Below are 18,719 nucleotides of genomic sequence, written 5' to 3'. Positions count from 1 at the left end.
TACAACCGCGTGTACAGACGATTCCTCGATTGTCGTTGTTCAAATATTTTTTTATTCTTTTTATTTTCATATATATATATATATATATATATATATGAAATACATTCAATATACATTCATATATATATATATATATATATATGTGTGTATATCGAATCGCGTCGTTACATAAATGTGCAATTAGCGGCGTAGCTCACGCGGTAAGGACGAGGAAGCGAACAAGGTTCAAAATGAAAAATGTTCAACGCACACGAATTTCATACGCTTCCGCTCCTTTTTTCGTGACGAAAGCGTTGTTCCGTTCTTTCCGTTCACCTTTCCATTCCTGTTCGCAAAATCTTCATTCGAAACATCGTCTAAATCCAAGGTCGAAAATACGACGAACCATCCGTTCGGCACGATGCCTACTGCGCCATTGCGAACGTTCATTATTGCCCGTCCGTTCATCGGTGGCGAACTTTTCCAGTAACCATTCTGTTTCATTTTTCTTCGTATGTATCTCTTCGCAAACAACGCGATACAAAAATGGCACGTTTCGCACGACAATGGAAACGAACACGCGTTACCATTCGGAAAATTTCTCGACGTATTTCTTTGGAACAGACTATAAAAAGAAAATCGATCGACAGACTTGCTAAATATATGTTCGTTATCTTGGACAAGAGTTGACGATCTATGGGAAAGGATATCGAACATTTCATCGAGAAATATTCGAAAATATAAAATACAATTAATCTTCCGTTAAGTGACGGTTTACAAAAAAGATTGCATACGGACACGTGCGTCGTCGTTTCATCGTGATAATAAACAGCTAGAAGGAGCATCTGGAATAAGTGATACTGCCAGGGCATCTTTTCAGACAAAAGAAAACATCGAATGCGCGTGTTTTGGCTGAGGTCGCGAGATCGAAAAGCGTATTCGTTTCACCGCATTAAACAACGTATTTCTACGCCTTTCTCCCGAAAGAATCTCTCGTTCGTTCGATCACGCGGTATTCTGGAAAAGAAAATCTTTATGACTCATCCGTTACCAATCGTATCGAATATTCTCACCAAACTATGGAAAGAAGAAAAAATAGTAGATTCCGAATCTCCGATTATTCCTGATTTAATGATGAACTAGCGCGGAGAGGTACTTAAGAAAAATCAATCGCGTCTTTAGTTTTCCATGCAGATCTTTTCTCTCCATTCATTGCAGAGTCCAGTGCCCAACAGGGATAAAATGTTTATACGATTCTTCGGTATGTTTGGCACGTGGCCAGAGGATACTGCGCGTGCATTTCATGGACGAGAATAGATTCGCGGGCCAAAATCCCCCATGACTTTTCAGTCGTCGTATTCGTATTGACTCTCGCATGAACGTGCGCGAGATATAAGCTACGCTGTATCGTGCTGAGATCGATGCACGCGGTCCATGCACGTGTATACCCTCTTTTTCTCTCTTCCCCCCAAATGATTTCTTCCTCTTCTCTCTCTTTCTATATATATGTAAATGGTACATTTTCATATATCGACAAGGAAGATGTTCGCGGTTTTTCAGTCTCCAACGGACCCATTTCATGTTTAAAGAAGGATCCTTGATCGACCTTTTAATTCGTAATAATGAACGTAAAACATTTGCTCGATACGCGTACATACATACATTCTCTTTGTGAATTCGATGACTTTACGTTTTTAAAACGACGCGTAATTTTACATCCGGTCAAGACCGCCGAGTTCTGATTTTACGCCAACTGTGATCTGCCAACACGTGTCGGAAAGAAACATCATGTTCCACGAATAATTCGCGCAGTAAATTTTTCTGAATCTTGGGAAGTCGTACGCCCGTGTGCAAATGAAAAGTATCGCACGGGGAATACAATAGGGTTGACCGCGGGCGTTCGTTGATTCACGATCAAGTGAAAAACAAAATGACATCCGAATTGTTGAAAATTTTATACTACAAGCTATCTTCTTCCTTGCTTTTACGATGCAATCTGGCCTCCCGCGATTATAATCTGCGGAAAACCTTCGCAAAACGTCTCTGTTTGACCGCGAACATTGGCCCTATAAAATCTTTGGCTCTGACGTTGACTCTTTGTGCGCTCGCAAGTTACTGCGTCTCCGTTTTTCGAGTATTTTCATATTTACCAAGAATTCGCATCTTCCACGTAGTTTAAACGGAAAGATCATCGTCACCGATAGATATAAACGGACGTCTACCCGATTTCGCATTTATTCGCATATATTTCTCGTTGGACGAACGAAACATTTTCGATACTTAAATCATCGCTTGGAACAGCGTGTTTCAAGAGAATAATCGCTCAAGAAACGGTTTTCGTTAATCTTGATATTAGTCTTAAATAATACGAGTACAAATTATCACTGAACACTCGTTCAATAATCTATATTGATTTTCTTATATTTATTTTACATACTAACAATAGATCGTAATATCTTGTTAAAGCCATGAAATATATGTATATATCAATACCTCGATGTTATCTATTCGTGTTATCTATGGATGGAATTCTACCGTATCGTGTATTTCATTCATACTCGTATGTAGATAATACTAACGTTGATATTTTTTAAATCAGTCGCAATTAATGTATTTCGTTGCAGCCGGCTTACAGATAAGTAAAATACGATTCAGTAAGAAACAAAATCTATTCTGAATTATTTAAATCTCATAATCGAAGGTCAATCGTTATATCGATATGAAAGAGAACAATATCTGTTCCGCAAAACTATCGAATACTGTAATTAAATATCTAATTACTCACTACCTTACACTTAAACTCAAGACACTATTTTCCCGTTTTTGTTATCCTAATCATTCTATAACACAACTATTTACCTACACCGCCGAAAATACTCTATGCGTAAACACAGCTGGTATACGTTGTACTCTGTTCTCTACGAGTATACATAGAATCTGTAAATACAAGTCTTAATATTTGGTGTTCTCTGGTAAACTATGAAGGTATCACGGTAAAATTTACGAGTATTATCTAGAGGCCTATTAACATGAATGTCGCTGAACGATTTATAGAGAAATTTCAAAGCAACCATATAATACGTACAATTGTAAGTACGTATATATATGATACAGATACCTGAACGGATATTTATAATCGACCAAAGTTATCGACGATTTCTGTATTAAACAGACAGTGAAGTGAAATAGAATGTACGCGGGATTGGAATGTATATCGATAGTTTTGTTGGCATTTTCTCATTGAAGTTAAGCTTGTTGGGACTCTCTGTTTCTTTGAGATCGGTCTAATGCTTCTTGCGCGTGTTGCAATCCAGCGCAATAATGCAATAGTAAGACACTAAGTGCTTGCACTCGTAAATCGCTTTGTGCAATTAATTTAATACTGTCCATTTCTCCGCTTTGTGATAATTCCAATCTTGAGGCAGTTTCCGCGTCGAGCGCAGTTTTCAGCTTCCCCATCTACGTTAAATGTTAACATTAAATATACGATTAATTGATATATGCTTTGTTAATTTAAAGTTCAATGTTATTTTTACCATGACATTGATTTTTTCAACGCGTTCTAGTGGCTCCAAATGTTTGTACAGAAACTTGCCGGTATCTTTAGCTCTAGACATAAGACCATCGTCCAAATCGCCAGCTATTAGAGGAGCTGCCACGCTAGGTTCAGCACCCTCCAAGAGATCGGGACTTATGCCCAAGCCACCAACCAATGAATTCTAAACGTTTCAATAATTCGATCAGATTCGTCGGCAATTTTAGAATCATTTTTAGATCTTGACCCTAAAGAATAGATGCACCTACCTCGATTGTATATGATAGTAAAGGTGTAAAGAAAGCATCGTTTATCACTCTATGAGAGATTGTATTAGTTATATAGTATCAATACAACAATATCTTATATAATAAGCATGGCGATCTCGATGTGCATCTGCGTGTCTGTTCTCTCCAAATAACAGTTAGTGCCATGAGCAATAAAGAATAGTGTGACTATTTGCGATAGGAAGGAAAAAATAGAAAGCTGGTACAAAGTTCCAAAGACATCGCACGTACAATGAACGACAAGCGAATCAAATATAATTGAAGCTTCAAAATGACAGTCAATATCTTATTGTTAGTCATAAGCGTGTTTTCTGCCCCTTACAATTGCTGGTACAAAAAATAGAACAAAGAACAGAAATAGAGCAGAGAAGGCCCAAAATTATATTTGATATAATTAAAATTGCTATTGATATTTAATGCAAGGAATATCAATCTGAGATCCTTCTCTGTTCCAACTGAACAAATTTGTGTTATTAAATTCTACCTTGCGGGATGCACAGGGACTTGGGGGAAGACTTCTAGATGCCAGACCAGTACCGGAAGCCGGTGGGGCCAAGCAACTGGTACTTCCAGCCTTCTTCAGGCCCAATAGAGTATTAGCTATACTAGCCTTCATGGCCATCATAGTTGCACCCTGATTAATCGATCAACGGATTTCAAATTTTTAATACCAAATTTAATTTCTATTATAATTTCATTTAATATCAATATTAATAATTTTACTTATTCAATCGACAACACCGATAAACTATTAAAAAACAAAGAGAACAAGGAGAAACGATACATCACGCAATCGCGCCCTCTACCTCATTCTTGATTATTTTGTGTGTAAGGTTTACTAGACAATAATAAAACAAATGATCTATTCACTTACAAAATTCACAAATACTCAACATTAGAAGCAAGGTCAAGGTGCAAACCTACAAAAAACCTTCACCTCCCTATTATGCAGATGACCAATTTTATTACCAACAATAAGGTGAATCACACTTAACAGTTGTTTCCCTATGTACAAAATACCAAGAATACTCTAAATATTTCAAATACACATTAATTGCCCAGAAACTGCAATTCCTTGATTACAGCATTACATACTGTACAGTCAAATATAACTAGTAAAGCGTAGATATGCATAGTGATCGTAATTTTATATTTCTTTTGTAAAATTCCACTGTAACGACAATTGCATAATAAAATTTTATCTTTCAAAATTAATGTACAATTTTTTTTAATAAAAATATAAATTATATATTCATATATATTACATATTCGATAAATTTCAATTCAGAGATCTAACTTTAAGTTGTAAATAGTCTTAAAATCACTAAGTGTCATATTAAATCACAATGAAAAAACGAATAAGAATTTATATTTATTTTATGGAATTGTCAACTACAGCATTTATTGCTGTTTTAAAATGTTGTGTAAATTTAAAAATCAACAAGTTGACAATGCCATTTCTGTGTAATAAATACTTTTATTACGTCTTGAGTACCTGTACATTATCTTCACAACTGGTTAGAGAAATCTCTGGACCTGATTCCCCAATAACAGTAGTAGATTCTATTTCGTCTGCTTCCAATGCCATTGTTGTTATACTTTCGGCTCCGCATGTTCCTGATGCTTGACAACGAACTTCACATTTCTTATGACACACCATACCACAATCTCTGCACTGCACTGCGTCCTTCAGCCAAATCTATATAACGAAGATATATGTAATTGTATTATTTACTTTAAAACGTACACATAAAGAAGCAAATAAGTGTGAGAACATAGACCTTCTTTGTACAAAAATCGCAGTGTGTTGCTCTATGAAAATGAGTTCTAATAAAATCGTGCAGCTTTTTCTCAGAAATTTCTTCGCTCAAAGGTGGTTGTGTTTTGACAGCTTCTGTACTTTCCTTTTTCCCTGAATCACCAGTTATATGACGATTCGGGTAACTAGACTCCCATAAATAAGATAATAAAATATCACCATAACAAAGTGTTGGGTCGAATCCTGAATATCCTTGTAGTTTTGGATGTACCGTCGCCAAAGAAGCTTTCAGAACAGTATATAAAATTAGTAAAAAATAGATACAAATAAATATGATATTAACAATTATACATATTTAATAAGAATACTACACACCACTATCTGGTGGTAATAAAGCATAGCATTTAAGATAATGACCAGTGGAGGATGTATAACATTGTGCCAGAATTAATTTCATAGGGACGTTAATATATCCTAATAACTTTGCTTGAATTTCTCCTCCTCTTACACGACCCCATACTCCTATATTTAAGTACTGGAGTTCTGAATCAATTTGAAAAGACCTAGTTTCTTCGAAAGTGATTAAAGATGCATATTCTTTTTCTTTAGTAGTATAGTATAAGTCTGATATATTTGTTACATAGTTATCGTCATTAAAGTAAAATTGAGAGCTACTCGATATTATCGATTGATTCGAAGTAGTTGAAATCTTTCTAGAGGGGGTAGCGTCTGGTGTCTGAGTAGTATCATCGGTATGTGCGCTGCTTTTTCTCCTTCTAAATAGTCTACTACTCATTTCCAATTTGTCAGAAATTTCATTTTCACAATCCTTTAAATCCGAAAATTTTATTTGGCTTTCAAATTTGATCTTGCTGTCTTCGGCACTGGGCGTATCTCCCTTATTAAATATAAAATCAGTTTTTAATGTTTTCTTATCAACTCCTCTTTCTGCTGATATCCTTTCACTATCCAATTTCATGCTAGCTTGTTTGTCCGAATCTGCTTTAGAATATTTTCTTTCAACCCTTATGATAAAACGCCTCTGCACCGCACTTTTTACAAATTTAGCTACTTGATTCATGTTAGACACCTTTTTGCCATCTACTGCTATTAAAATATCCCCTTTTCTCATCTCAGCGATTGCAGCAGGACTTCCAACTATTATAGTCTCGACTAACACACATACATGACCTACTTCTGGCACAAATTCTTGCTTAAACACTACGCCAAGTTGCTGAGAACCAACTTTACTAATAATTAAGTCCAACACCATATAAGGAACTCCAGTATATTGAGTCAGATATACCCAAGGTGTTGAATCTATGCTTATTGTACAATATACTTCAACTTGTGATCTATCGTCTGCATTAAGTATATTAGGTCCAAGATTTAATCTAGTCACTTCCACCAGTGATACCTCCAAATAACCTGGTGTCAATTGTATATTGGCAACCTAAATAAGAGTTTTAAATATTTGTTAAATATATTCTTTTTCAATACTTTTATGACTTTTTAAATAAAAATATATATTTTACTTCGGATAAATCTACTGCTTCGTCGTTTAGTCTACGGAAAAATGGTTTGTAACGCATTTTATAGCGAGGTAATGTATGCTTCCTACGCACAGCTCTACGAATTTGTCCTGTGATCAAAGAAATGATCTGTGGCTGTAATTGACGACCTTGAAATTGGGATTGTACTTCCAATTCAAGTATAGGATCTGAATAAAAACTTAAGGACCAGTGAGTATATGGAACACGTGTAAACTGCAACCTAGCTCTGCCACTGATACGTTTCACTAAAAAAGATGTTGCTAACTATATTCTACTAGAATTTATTCAAAAATAATATTTAGAGAAAATAATTTCTTACCTTGTAAAGCCATATATGCAGTCTTTCCCAGTAGCATTTTAACATCTATCGATAATTGAAAATTTCCAGAATAATGTAAATCTAAAGATAAATCCAATGTCTCCAATAAACCTGTATCAGCATCTATTTTTGAATCTGCAACTTCTAAACCTTTTATTGTGGGAAATTGTGAACCCAGATTCAAGTCTCTTAACTGAAAATATATATAAATTATTATTGATGTAACTTTAGTGCAAATATTAAATAATACTTCTAAGTATATACTTTACCTGTACACTGTCTAGCAATTTGCCAGTGGTAGATTGAGTTAATAATTCTTTGAACTCATTATTTAACTTTCTATACAACCAAAGGCGTACTCTCTCAGCATTTCTAAGTTCATTAAACAAAAATTGCAATGTTAAATTTATTGCCAAGTTTTCATTGCCTTGGCACATACCCTGGCGTGATATGCTTATGGAACTTGTTTTTTCATCTTGAATTTTGTCAAGTAACTCCTTAGGTAACTGAGCCTTGCCATGGTGTTTTAATTTTCTTGGTGTACTTTCCAAAGGTGCTTGCTCCAAGTATTTTTTGAATAAATAAAATTCCAGCACAAGTGTACATATTATACCACACACAAATGTAATCACAGATATGCAAATATATTCAAAAATGTCCATATTAATATATCATCTATTGGAAACTCAATGATTTCCTTGAGTAATACCAATGTCTTCACTACTAAGAGCGAAAAATATTCACACAAATTGTAGAAACAATTACTCTCTTATGAGACAAGTATGAAACAACAATCATGTAAAAATATTATATCTTAAATTTTTTTAAGTAATATTTCTAAGATAAGTACATTGTCTACGTTCATACTAAATATTAGGAACTCCTATAATATCTACGATCTTTAATCGATCATAAACAAAATATCGTTTTTGTAAAGCTGTATTACATTGTTATGAATCACCCTCGTTTCACGGATCGGCAAATATTCAGAACACTTTCACCTACCATTATAAATCAAGATTATGACATTTTCAGAAAAATATGAATAACCTTTCTAACGATTTAAAAAATATTCATGTTCACAAAAAAATATCCGTACAATACATATTAGAAAATCTAATAACACCAATGAGCATGGACAAAATGTATCATGACAGTTTCCTATTGATCTCGGCAGCCATGTTAATGCCAAATAAACTTGTCAATTTGACAGATTCGTCGATTGTTTATCTGAAGCATGATAAATAGAAATATTGTTTATATTCTTTGAATCCCATATTAAAATAAATGAATCGATTATAAATATCATTATTACAATATTTTTAGGTTTATTTGATATACGTAATAATGAAAATTATAAAGATACTTCTATTACTATCGTTATTATGTTTATCAAGAAACAAAAATTTATGATAATAACTAATATTTCCGCAACAAAGTGGAAAATAAAAGAGCATAAAAAATATGATAAAGTACTTTATAAATCAATATTTAGTAAAATAAGTTATATATGTTAAGAAGTTGTTGAATTTTCCTTTATAAATAGATCTGTTATTTAATAAGTAAATTTTTATATTTTTTTTATTAATAAAAAGTATAGTAAGTCATTTAATTTCATAATACTTTGACACATGGCATACATGTATAAGTATAAATTGAATAGCATAATCAACACGTAATCAGCTGAGAGCATATCTGTATAAATTTGTCTGCAGACTACAGAAAAACACATTTTTTAAGCTTGAATTATATATGTAACTTATAGTGTTGTAAATATTACTAACAACAAATAAAGGTTATTATAAGCTTTAAAAATGAAAAGTTACTAATTTTTATTTCTTACTTAATATAAAATAATAAAAAATATATGATTAATCTCTATAGTTATTAAAGAATATTATAATATTAAAGAATGGCAGCTTTAATGAAGAAAAGGGTGTTGGCAGAATTTAACCAGAGTCAGGTAAATTAAATGATTTGTTTCAAACAAATTTATATTCGATATTTTATTTAATTAAACTTGTTTATAGGTTATAAATGAGCCACCAAAGAGATTAAAAACATTACACCTTACATCTAGTTCAGGTAGTAAAAATGGGATAGAAGGAAGTTCAGCATTAGCTTACATTGAGTGCCTTGAGAAATGTAAATGTGGTAATGATGCATTACAGCTTCTTGTTCGTATATCTGATACGATTGCATATATTTCTCCAGAAGATGTTCCTTCTGTAGTAAAGAGGTTGTCAGAAAGATTTGCTATAGAAACAGAAGCAGCAGTTCGTGCCAAAATTCTTTGGATATTTGCAGAATTAGGAGATGTAACAAATGATTCTGTAGAAAAGACAAAAATTGTTAATGAAACTGCCGAACTTTTAAAAAACGAAGAATCACATAGGGTAAAAAGCCAAGGGTTAGCAACATTATTGAAGTTGGGAGATTATCATAGGTATCATATACATATTTGAAATTTTTTTTTTTAACATTAAAGAAGAAAAATAATTCATTAAATTTTAGGACTCTTGTATTGAAAATTGCCCGTGAGCATTTGCCTGATACCTGGCATGGTGTACAGACACGTTGTCTTTCTATTATTGGTAGATATTTGACTGCAAATACTACAGATGATACTTTATCACTTGTTAGCAACTATGCACATTCTCAAGATCCAAGGGTACGTGCACAAGCATTTGAGACGATGGCTGAACTTCATTCTTATAGAGGTTGCAGATTACCTGCAAGCTTTTTTGGAGAAGCTTGTACTGCACTCAGAGATGATTATGAAATAGTTCGTAGAACTGTTCTTAAATTAATATGGCTTTTAGGCAGAGAATACCCCGAAAAGTAAGCAACATTTAATATCTATTTCAATCTGTTATCAATATTTATTGTCAGCTATATTATCTGTTTATATCATCTGTTTTATAGTATTATTATGGGAACAGATGGAGAAGATATACGTATGGTGGATTGTGCATTTTCCCAAATTTGTAGCCTTATGGGTGACTTATCACCAAGAGTTAGAGCTTTAGCAATGTCTCTTCTAGGAACAATGAAAGGTGTCTCACAAAGATACATAGAACAAGCATTGGATAAAAAGCAAAAAGTTGTAGAAGCAGATAGACCAGAAGTAGAAGAAAAGAGCGGATCATGTGGTGCATTTATTCATGGTTTGGAAGACGAATTTCTGGAGGTAATATTATTTACTTGTTTATTATTTAATTTATATTCTGAGCAATTAAAATAAATACATTCAGGTGAGAACGGCAGCGGTTGAAGCCCTTTGTACCTTATCTTTAGAGCAACCAAATATAGCCAAAATTTCATTGGATTTTATGGTTGATATGTTTAATGATGAAATTCAAGATGTTCGATTAAGAGCTATTGAATCATTAAGAAAAATGTCTGCGAGTGTAACGCTTCGTGAAGATCAATTAGAAACAATTTTAGGAGCATTAGAAGACTTCTCGGGCGAAGTACGAGAAGGTCTACATGCTACTTTGGCTGCTAGTCGGCTTGCTACAAGAAATTGTCTCCATATGTGTGTAAACCGTCTACTCGATAACTTAAGTCGTTATCCACAAGACAAAGAAAGTATTAGAAATTGTTTGGCAGCATTAGGGGCCACGCATCCATATTTAACATTACCCTTAGTGCCACAACTTCTTGGACGTCATCCGTTTTTCGATACACCGGAGCCAGATGTCGACGAACCTTCTTGTATCCTTCTAACGATTCCCTTTACAAAATATAAATTATACTAGCAATCTTATTTTTATTATCCTCAACTATAAATAATAGATGCAAGCGTGTTAGTCCTAATATTCAATGCTGCACTTCATTGTCCAAGCATGCATGCTCTTTTTACAGAGCATGCATCTAAACATTATCATTATTTACGCGATACTATGCCGCATTTAGTTCCTCGATTGCGACCAACCATAACAAGTGGATCAAATTTTGGGAAAGAAGATAAAATTGACGAAGAAGCTAGACGTGGAAAAGAATTTCTAGAAAAAGTAGTTACAGGTGTAGAAAATGCAAGGCCTGGAGGTAGAGTGCACACTCAGCTCTTAGAAGCTGCAGCTGTCGATCTCGATCGTTTAGCAAAAATGGATTATCGTATGGAAGGAGCTGCACGTTTTACTGCTTTATACATAAGAAGTTTACTACTTTTGAAATCTGTATTAAAAGAATTTTCAATATTATCAACGAATTCGGTATCTACAAGCCCCTTGCCAAATACAACTACTAATGTTTCGGTTCTTCTTCAGAATACTCAAAAGTATATTAAGCAGCATGTTTGTTTTTGTAACATATATACATACATATATGAATATTTACTCATAGATAATTTATATGAATGTTACAGATTACAAAGACTATTTAGTGGATTAGATGAAAACGAAATTATATTAGCCAATGATGTGTGGTTGAAGGCATTGGCAGTAGAATTAATTCGAGTTACAAGAAGCATGACAGGAAGGAGTGCTCTTCCACTCGCGCGTCACTTTTTATCTGAAGCCGATATTCTATCTCAAGATCCGACAAAATTACCATCTTTCTCTAGAGCTCTGGTACTTCAAATTCCAACTTTAGCTGATGTAAAGCCAGGATCTTTAACACGAATGCTTTTACCATTATTATTAACACCAGCGTCACAAGGGGAAGAGCGTCTTCCAAGGCCATCAGTATTTACTCGGTTCTGTAGAGCAATTATCGAAGAACCCAGAGGTGATGCAGATGCAGCACTGAAGTTTACTGGAGGACTTCTATTAGGAATCCCATTGACAGCAAAAATACTGAATTTACGAGATCCTAGAATGTTACGCATTAAATTGAGGCATCCTGATCAACAAGTACAATTACTATTACCGCGTCAGTCGGATCTGCGACTACAGAATATAGAACAAAATGATTACAGATTAAAAACTATAGTTCTACTGTCCCATCAAGTTTGGATGGAAGCTTGTAACGTAGAAATATCTCTTGCACTACTTGTGCCATCTTCAGCTGTATGTATGCATTCCCCCCTTGATGATCCATGTGTAATAGATCTTTGCAAACCAACTAAAGTATCAATTGCACCAAAACCTATAAAGCGAGGTATCTAAATGTATCTTTATACAGCGTCGTTTTATAAAATCTTTTATTGTATATAAATTCGAAATATATTGAATCATATCAACTTATGTATAACACAGATGTCAACAATGTTTTAATACTACTATGTTTGATCTTTTTTCTTTTTTATAAAAAGTAATCATAAATACACGATTTAAACAGACTGAAGGAGCACGAGAAGTCTATCTTGTTTTAATAAAAATAATGTGTCATTATGGATAATTTATTTAATTTAGATATTTGTTGACTACCGCCAAGTGGAAAAAGAGCTTCCGCTATAACAAAAAGTACATTAAACACTTTTTACTTTATGAATCTAAAAAGTTATAAAAAAATGTAAAAAAAATAAGAATTTAATTTTTAACTTACCTAGTAAATACTGGAGATTTTGGTACATCTGTGGTTTTTTGTGCTAAGCTACTGAAACTAAGCCCACCTGATTGACTCGCTAGAGTTTCAAATGTGCTACTACCACCACTTACATTTCCAAACACTTTTGGCATGTTGTTATCAATTGGAGCAGGACTTCCTCCCATAGTAGGTGGATTTCCAAATGCTGTTTTATATATTATTAGTAATTAAATTTTATTCATAACTTAAAAAAGATACGAAGTATAGAAAAGTGTAATGTTTATATTATTTTATATATATAATATATTTTATAATATATTATTTACCTGGAGGACTAGTATTGACTCCAAATGCTGTCGTCGCAAAACCGGTGCCAAAGACTGGTTTTGGTGCTCCAAACGTTGGTGCTGATCCAAATATTGGTTTAGCATTAAATGAAGGTGTTTGCCCAAAGGCATTAGGTTGTGCACCTAATACAAGCTGTTCTACACCCATTGGCGACGTATTAGTTGCGGTATCGCCAAATACAGATGGAGATCCTTCTGAAGATAACGCTGGAGTGACATTGTTTGTTGCACCACCAAAAAAGGATGTAGAGCCCGTGTTTGATGTGGAACCAAATATTGAGTCAGATTTCTGGGCATTATTATCAAAGACGAACGTTTGAGGTGTTCCGAACGTATTTATCGAGGAAGTATTTCCTCCGAAAATAGAACCTGATGAGGATACTTGAGTGTTTCCACCAAAGATCGAATTAGTATTAGTTCCGCTGAAGATCGAAACGTTCGTTAAAACTTTAGTCGTTTTGCCAAACATAAATGTGCTCTGAGCATTTTCAAAAGGCTTAAAAAGAGGTGTAGCAGTAGCTGGTTTTCCAAACGTATCATCTGTTGGAGGAACTACTGGCGTACTTGGAAACTGAGAGTTCATTGTAAGGGAAGGTTTACCAAAAACTGGAGCAACTGTACTTGTTGCAACAGTTCCGAATGTAAGTGTAGGTAATGTAGCAGTAGTAGTAGCAGTTATAATAGTAGTAGTAGTTGTTGTTGTTGTTGCTGTAATAATAGTGGTAGCAGTAGCAGCAGCAGCAGCAGCAGCAGCAGCAGCAGCAACAGCAGCAGCAGCAATAGTATTTGTAGGAGTACTAGTATTTGTAGTAGTATTTGTAGGAGTAGCAGTACTAACAGTAGTAGTGGTAATAGCAGTAGTAGTAGTTGTAGTTGTACTAGCAGTAGTAGTAGAAGTAGTAGCAGTAGTAGTAGCAGTAGTAGTAGTAGCAGTAGTAGTAGTAGTAGTAGTAGCAGCAGTAGTAGTAGTAGTAGTAGTACTAGTAGTAGTAGTAGGAGCATTGGCGGAGCTTGCTGTAGGTAACATAATGGGACCTTTCTCGAAAGGTCTTGATAAAGTACTTTGAAAAGGAGAGATGGTAGCAGAAGTTGTTGTCGTATTTGCTGTTGTACTTGATGTTGTGAAGAAACCACCAAATAGTGGCATGGATGAAGTAGTTGGAGTAGAATTTGCTATTTCTTCAAATACAGAAACATTCGATGTATTGTTCAGAATGTTGAACAAAGGTGTAGCAGAAGATGCAAGTAAATCTTGTACAGCACTTGTTGGAAGGCTAGAAGTTGTTGCTTCAGTATGAGGTACTTCTACAATTGTAACAGAATTGTGTTGTGCAGAAATTTGACTTTCATTAGGTGAGAGAATTTGATTAACGTCAGATCTTCCAAACGTAGCTTTGCAGTTATATTTTCCATCGGTACTGGGACTATTATTAGTAGATATACTAGGTGCTTGATTAGATGTCTGAAGTCCTATAAATGACCCTGTTAAACTTAATACATCTTGTGTTTGAGATTTTGTCGCTGGTGATGTCATTTTTAAATTAAATGGAGTAATAACGTTTGATGATGATTTTGAAGCAAAAGAAATTGTTTGTGCATTCGTTGTTTGTGATACAACAAATGTACTCTGTGTAGTACTCTTTATTGGTGCAGGGATGGTAATTGGAGTAGCAAAACTAAATGTAGATACTGCTTTGGTTTTTACTGCTGTTGTCATTGGTAATGTCACTCCAGTATTTGGAGTAGTTTGTATCTTTTCTAACGAAGTCTCTGGTGGTAATGCATCTTTTAATGAACTACCATTAAACAAGTTATTTTCTGTTTTAATAGCATGCAACCAAATTGATTGGATAGCTGGATTTTGTGCTGCTGTTTCTTCTAACTTTTGCACTGATGTATCAAACGTAGTAGTATCAACCTTAGGAAAAGCTTTTATTAAGTTAGACGAAGTATGAGCAGGAACATGTAATTGCATCTGATTTAATGCAATAGTATCTTGTTTTGCTTTAGTACTTTGAGGTACTCCAGTAGTTGTTGGTATACTAGATATTTTCTCTGCTTGTACAGGTTTATTTCCAGATATAGGAAAAGTAATGCCAAAGCTAGGTTGCTTGCTTTGTATTTTGTTTTGTATTGATACATTGTTAGATTCGCTTGTGCATTCGCTTGTACCAATTCCTGCTACAATGCTAGCCATAGAATCTAAAGGATCAATATATGTATTCTGTTGTTTAGTAATTGTATTTTGTTTGGAAACAGATTGATCAACCTTATTTTTTATATTAATGCTGGTAGTATTTGGAGAGGTTAAAGAGGACAATGTTTCTTCCAAACGATCTTGAATATTTGAAGAACTAACAGGTCTTATAATCCTTGGAGTAGAAGCAGATAAATGTTCTCTTAATTTAATTTGTTTTTCTTGAGTAAAACTCAAAGTTTTAGAAGCAATTGCCTTGCATCGCGCTTCTATGATTCCTGTATTTCTTGGAAGAATGGTTGAATATTTTGACGATGCGATAGTTAAATTAGATAATGAATGATTTAATCCAAAAATACTACTATTACGAGTAATTAATTTCCATCGCTTTTTAAGATGTTCCATTCTGCTTTTTTCTTCTTGTATAATTTTACTATGTAATATAAGATTCTGATATAAAAACTCTAAATGAGGTATTTTCATTCGTGACGTTTCTCGAGATTTATGATTTGACCATTCTAAGTCTAAAATTTTACTAGCTTGAGTTAACTGCGTTTGAGTGTAATAATAAAGTTTTTGTAGATCAGACATTTTATTGTTATCTCCACAATTTCTAGTGGCAAAATCGTTAGTTGCTGCATTTTTTGATTTTGTTTCTTCAACCCAAGCAAATGATTGTAATAATAGCGCTTTCAAATATGCTATGTCGCTAGATAAACTATTTGTTGTTTCTTTCAATTCCCGTAAAAACTGATCTATCACAATAGATGTGTCTACAAGTTTTTGACGTTCTTCTTCTGTATCATACTCTAACGTTTGTGGTTCTAATCTTTTACGTAATTCTTTCTCAAACAAATTATGTTCTTCTATATATGCATGATTATCTTTAGCATCATCATCTACAAATGGTTTTGGTTCCACAGACTCTTGCATAATTGTTTCTCTAATTGACGTTAATTTAATATCCGGTTTTGCAATTTCTTGAGGTTGAATTTCTCTAGTTGGTTCCAATTTCATCCCCATACTGATTTGTTCAGGTTTCTGCTCTTGCTGTGGTTTCTCAGTTGGAGGTAATGTAAAACTAGATTTCTGAATAAATTTATTCAGAATATTTCCTGCAGAAAGAGGTTTTGAACGTTCGAGAGTATTTTCTGGTTGCTTAACTAGTGGTGTACTAGTTGCAGCACCATTCATAATAAGAGATTTTTCAGGACTAATGTTTGACTGTGTTTGCGGGGGTATTGCAATAATTTCTGTAGGTGGAGAATTAATAGAAGTACATTTGGGACTTAGATTCACCATATGAAAGCTGCATAATTGTCCAGATGTTGCAAGAATATGAAGTATAGGAACTGGATGGGGCAAAGTGGAATCTGCCCCCCATGGTAATTTTCTAACTGGAGATTTATCAATAGCTAAACCTACTGGATAGCTTTCTGTGGTGTGAATCAATGGTAATTCAGCTCTGCCACTATCTACCAATTGCCACTGATTCCAAGTAACACCTTTATCTGTAGATCCTAATATAGCTATTTCACTGCTATTGCTACTAGCAGCAATAATTAAGCCCCATTCTGGTACATGATCAAAGTAATAACGAGGAATTGTTCCTTCTCCTTCTGAATCTGTTATTGCATAAGTAATATCTTCATAATAAGTAAAAACAGCATTTGTTTCGCCTTTAGGGGCATCAATTACAAGAACATTAATTCCCTGTTCATTACCCAAATAAGCAGCACAAAATTGATAATTGCTAACCCATAAAATACTAATAACTTCACCAATGTATGGATTGGGGCCAGGAATTATCCTTGCTATCTTTAAATCAGGTTTAAGTTGTACTATACTACCATTTTTACAACCCACAACAATTTGTTTTCCTTTAGGGCTCCATGCTGCACATAAGGCATTTATATGTTCATTGTTCAATTTTTCTTTTAATTCGAAAGTGTCCAGTTCGGTTGTAGCCTTTTTCTTTTCTTTTATTTTAAAACTACCAATTGTATAGTCGCTAGCTACTGTACACAACATCCTTGGTACGGCCGGATTCCATCGTAGATCATACACAAGTATATCTCCGCTTAATGTAGAAATTTTAACTTTATGTAGTAATTGTAAACTCTGAGAAAAAGAAATATGATTACAATATGCTTCGAGTTACTCAGTAATAATTCAAAAGAAAGAAATTTTATATAAAATAGATTAAACGTACATTTTTTGTAAGTGCCTCTGCATCATAAATTAAAACCATAGGTCCATGTGCCACGGCTAGATAGGTACAATCACAATTAAGTGTTAGTTTAGACACAACTAGAGGCACATTAAATTCTATTTTCCATTCTGGGTCACTGTCTTCTCCTGGTTTCAATATAATTATTTTATTATTTTGTCCTGCATACAACAATCCTCTCCTTTTATCTGCAGCCAATAAACTGCATGCAGTTGGTATGGATGTGAATGCATCTAAAATTTGGGAAGTGTTTGACTGTTTAAATTGAAATTCCTGAAAAATAATTGCATTAATAAAATAAATATCATACAAATATAATAAGAAAGAAATGTATATACATATGTTTCCTTATACTTGAATATAACAAAATAGTATGTCATAAATATTTGATTTAAAAATATATTTTGGTAAGGTTATAGGCTGCATGTATATTGCAAGTATTGACAATTGCGTTTCTAGGAAATAACATATAATACCTGGATGTCCTTTGGATCAGACGCAGCTTTCATGTTTAATTATTTTATAACAGTCTTCATAAAAATTAATCCGATAGGAATTAAATTTCTTCGGATTTTTGACAAGATTAAATTTAAAGTAAACGAAAGCAACAATAGTTGCACAAACGTTGATTACGTAGATTAAGATTGTACACATTCGGTGTTTTTCATAGAAGAAGCTCTTAGCTCCTCTAGCGGCATCAAAACACAAGTTTGGGAATATTTAAATTAAACAAACTAACAAAATTTAGCATTAAATATTATTATAATTTCAATATCTTTTTGATTAATGATCTTTAGTATTTTTTCTGAAATTGTATATTTTCTTCTCTACGAAATAGTAGTGTAATTTTAGATATTGATTATTACAAAAAATAATTATTATTAAAAATTTATTTTTTTTATTTCCTAATACTTCCTGCATTTAATACAATAGTTATACTTAATCCAATTACGTAAAATTCTAAAATTTATTTAGGATAACGGTCATCTTTTAAAAGCACCTAAGAATAAGAATATACTGTTTCTTCCGTAAACTTTGATT

General features: G+C 33.6%; 3 protein-coding genes across 6 annotated transcripts; 1 reads left to right on the top strand and 2 right to left on the bottom strand.

Annotated features, from left to right (window-relative positions):
• Positions 1-29: 29 nt before the first annotated feature.
• Positions 30-8,665, bottom strand: Pdzd8 (PDZ domain containing 8). Of its 3 annotated transcripts, XM_033328911.2 has the most exons (9): positions 7,702-8,665; positions 7,433-7,625; positions 7,096-7,358; positions 5,936-7,013; positions 5,583-5,845; positions 5,297-5,500; positions 4,286-4,435; positions 3,516-3,698; positions 30-3,438 (listed from the first exon to the last, which is right to left on the bottom strand). In XM_033328911.2, the coding sequence occupies exons 1-9, from the start codon at positions 8,092-8,094 to the stop codon at positions 3,226-3,228; spliced, it is 2,940 nt and encodes a 979-aa protein (XP_033184802.2). In that variant the 5' UTR covers positions 8,095-8,665; the 3' UTR covers positions 30-3,225. The 3 variants fall into 3 exon arrangements, with proteins under 3 accessions (XP_033184802.2, XP_033184803.2, XP_076473169.1); XM_033328912.2 differs by lacking the exon at positions 4,286-4,435 and having other exon boundaries at positions 7,702-8,661; XM_076617054.1 differs by lacking the exon at positions 7,702-8,665 and having other exon boundaries at positions 7,096-7,377; positions 7,433-7,617.
• A 357-nt stretch (positions 8,666-9,022) lies between these two features.
• On the top strand, positions 9,023-12,621 carry IntS4 (integrator complex subunit 4). 2 transcript variants are annotated; one of them, XM_076617055.1, is made up of 8 exons: positions 9,023-9,227; positions 9,317-9,395; positions 9,463-9,878; positions 9,947-10,273; positions 10,358-10,622; positions 10,687-11,149; positions 11,231-11,714; positions 11,802-12,621. In XM_076617055.1, exons 2-8 carry the CDS (start codon positions 9,345-9,347, stop codon positions 12,541-12,543), a joined length of 2,748 nt encoding a protein of 915 aa, XP_076473170.1. In that variant the 5' UTR covers positions 9,023-9,227; positions 9,317-9,344; the 3' UTR covers positions 12,544-12,621. The 2 variants fall into 2 exon arrangements, with proteins under 2 accessions (XP_076473170.1, XP_033184804.1); XM_033328913.2 differs by having other exon boundaries at positions 9,024-9,395.
• Nup214 (nuclear pore complex protein Nup214) lies at positions 12,562-18,300 on the bottom strand. The gene is made up of 5 exons (XM_033328905.2): positions 18,155-18,300; positions 17,661-17,951; positions 13,231-17,569; positions 12,923-13,109; positions 12,562-12,828 (listed from the first exon to the last, which is right to left on the bottom strand). Exons 1-5 carry the CDS (start codon positions 18,185-18,187, stop codon positions 12,801-12,803), a joined length of 4,878 nt encoding a protein of 1,625 aa, XP_033184796.1. The 5' UTR covers positions 18,188-18,300; the 3' UTR covers positions 12,562-12,800.
• Between the last annotated feature and the right edge of the window lie 419 nt (positions 18,301-18,719).

The sequence above is a fragment of the Bombus vancouverensis genome, chromosome 3 (assembly GCF_051014615.1).
Source record: "Bombus vancouverensis nearcticus chromosome 3, iyBomVanc1_principal, whole genome shotgun sequence".
NCBI lineage: Eukaryota > Metazoa > Arthropoda > Insecta > Hymenoptera > Apidae > Bombus > Bombus vancouverensis.
The sequence above is the reverse complement of the archived record's forward strand: the minus strand, read 5'-3'. Positions and strand labels throughout refer to the sequence as shown.

Bases quoted from the DNA above. Each gene is read 5' to 3' on its own strand.
- Pdzd8 (XM_033328911.2), bottom strand. From the start codon at position 8,094: ATGGACATTTTTGAATATATTTGCATATCTGTGATTACATTTGTGTGT. The intron at 7,014-7,095 runs GTAAAATATATA...ACTCTTATTTAG, and splicing joins AAGCAGTAGATTTATCCGAA to GTTGCCAATATACAATTGAC. The intron at 3,699-4,285 runs GTAGAATTTAAT...TGAAACGTTTAG, and splicing joins GTCCCTGTGCATCCCGCAAG to AATTCATTGGTTGGTGGCTT.
- IntS4 (XM_076617055.1), top strand. From the start codon at position 9,345: ATGGCAGCTTTAATGAAGAAAAGGGTGTTGGCAGAATTTAACCAGAGT. The intron at 10,274-10,357 runs GTAAGCAACATT...TCTGTTTTATAG, and splicing joins GGCAGAGAATACCCCGAAAA to TATTATTATGGGAACAGATG. The intron at 11,150-11,230 runs GTATCCTTCTAA...TATAAATAATAG, and splicing joins AGATGTCGACGAACCTTCTT to ATGCAAGCGTGTTAGTCCTA.
- Nup214 (XM_033328905.2), bottom strand. From the start codon at position 18,187: ATGAAAGCTGCGTCTGATCCAAAGGACATCCAG. The intron at 17,952-18,154 runs GTATTATATGTT...ATTATTTTTCAG, and splicing joins CTGATCCAAAGGACATCCAG to GAATTTCAATTTAAACAGTC. The intron at 13,110-13,230 runs GTAAATAATATA...TATATAAAACAG, and splicing joins AGTCAATACTAGTCCTCCAG to CATTTGGAAATCCACCTACT.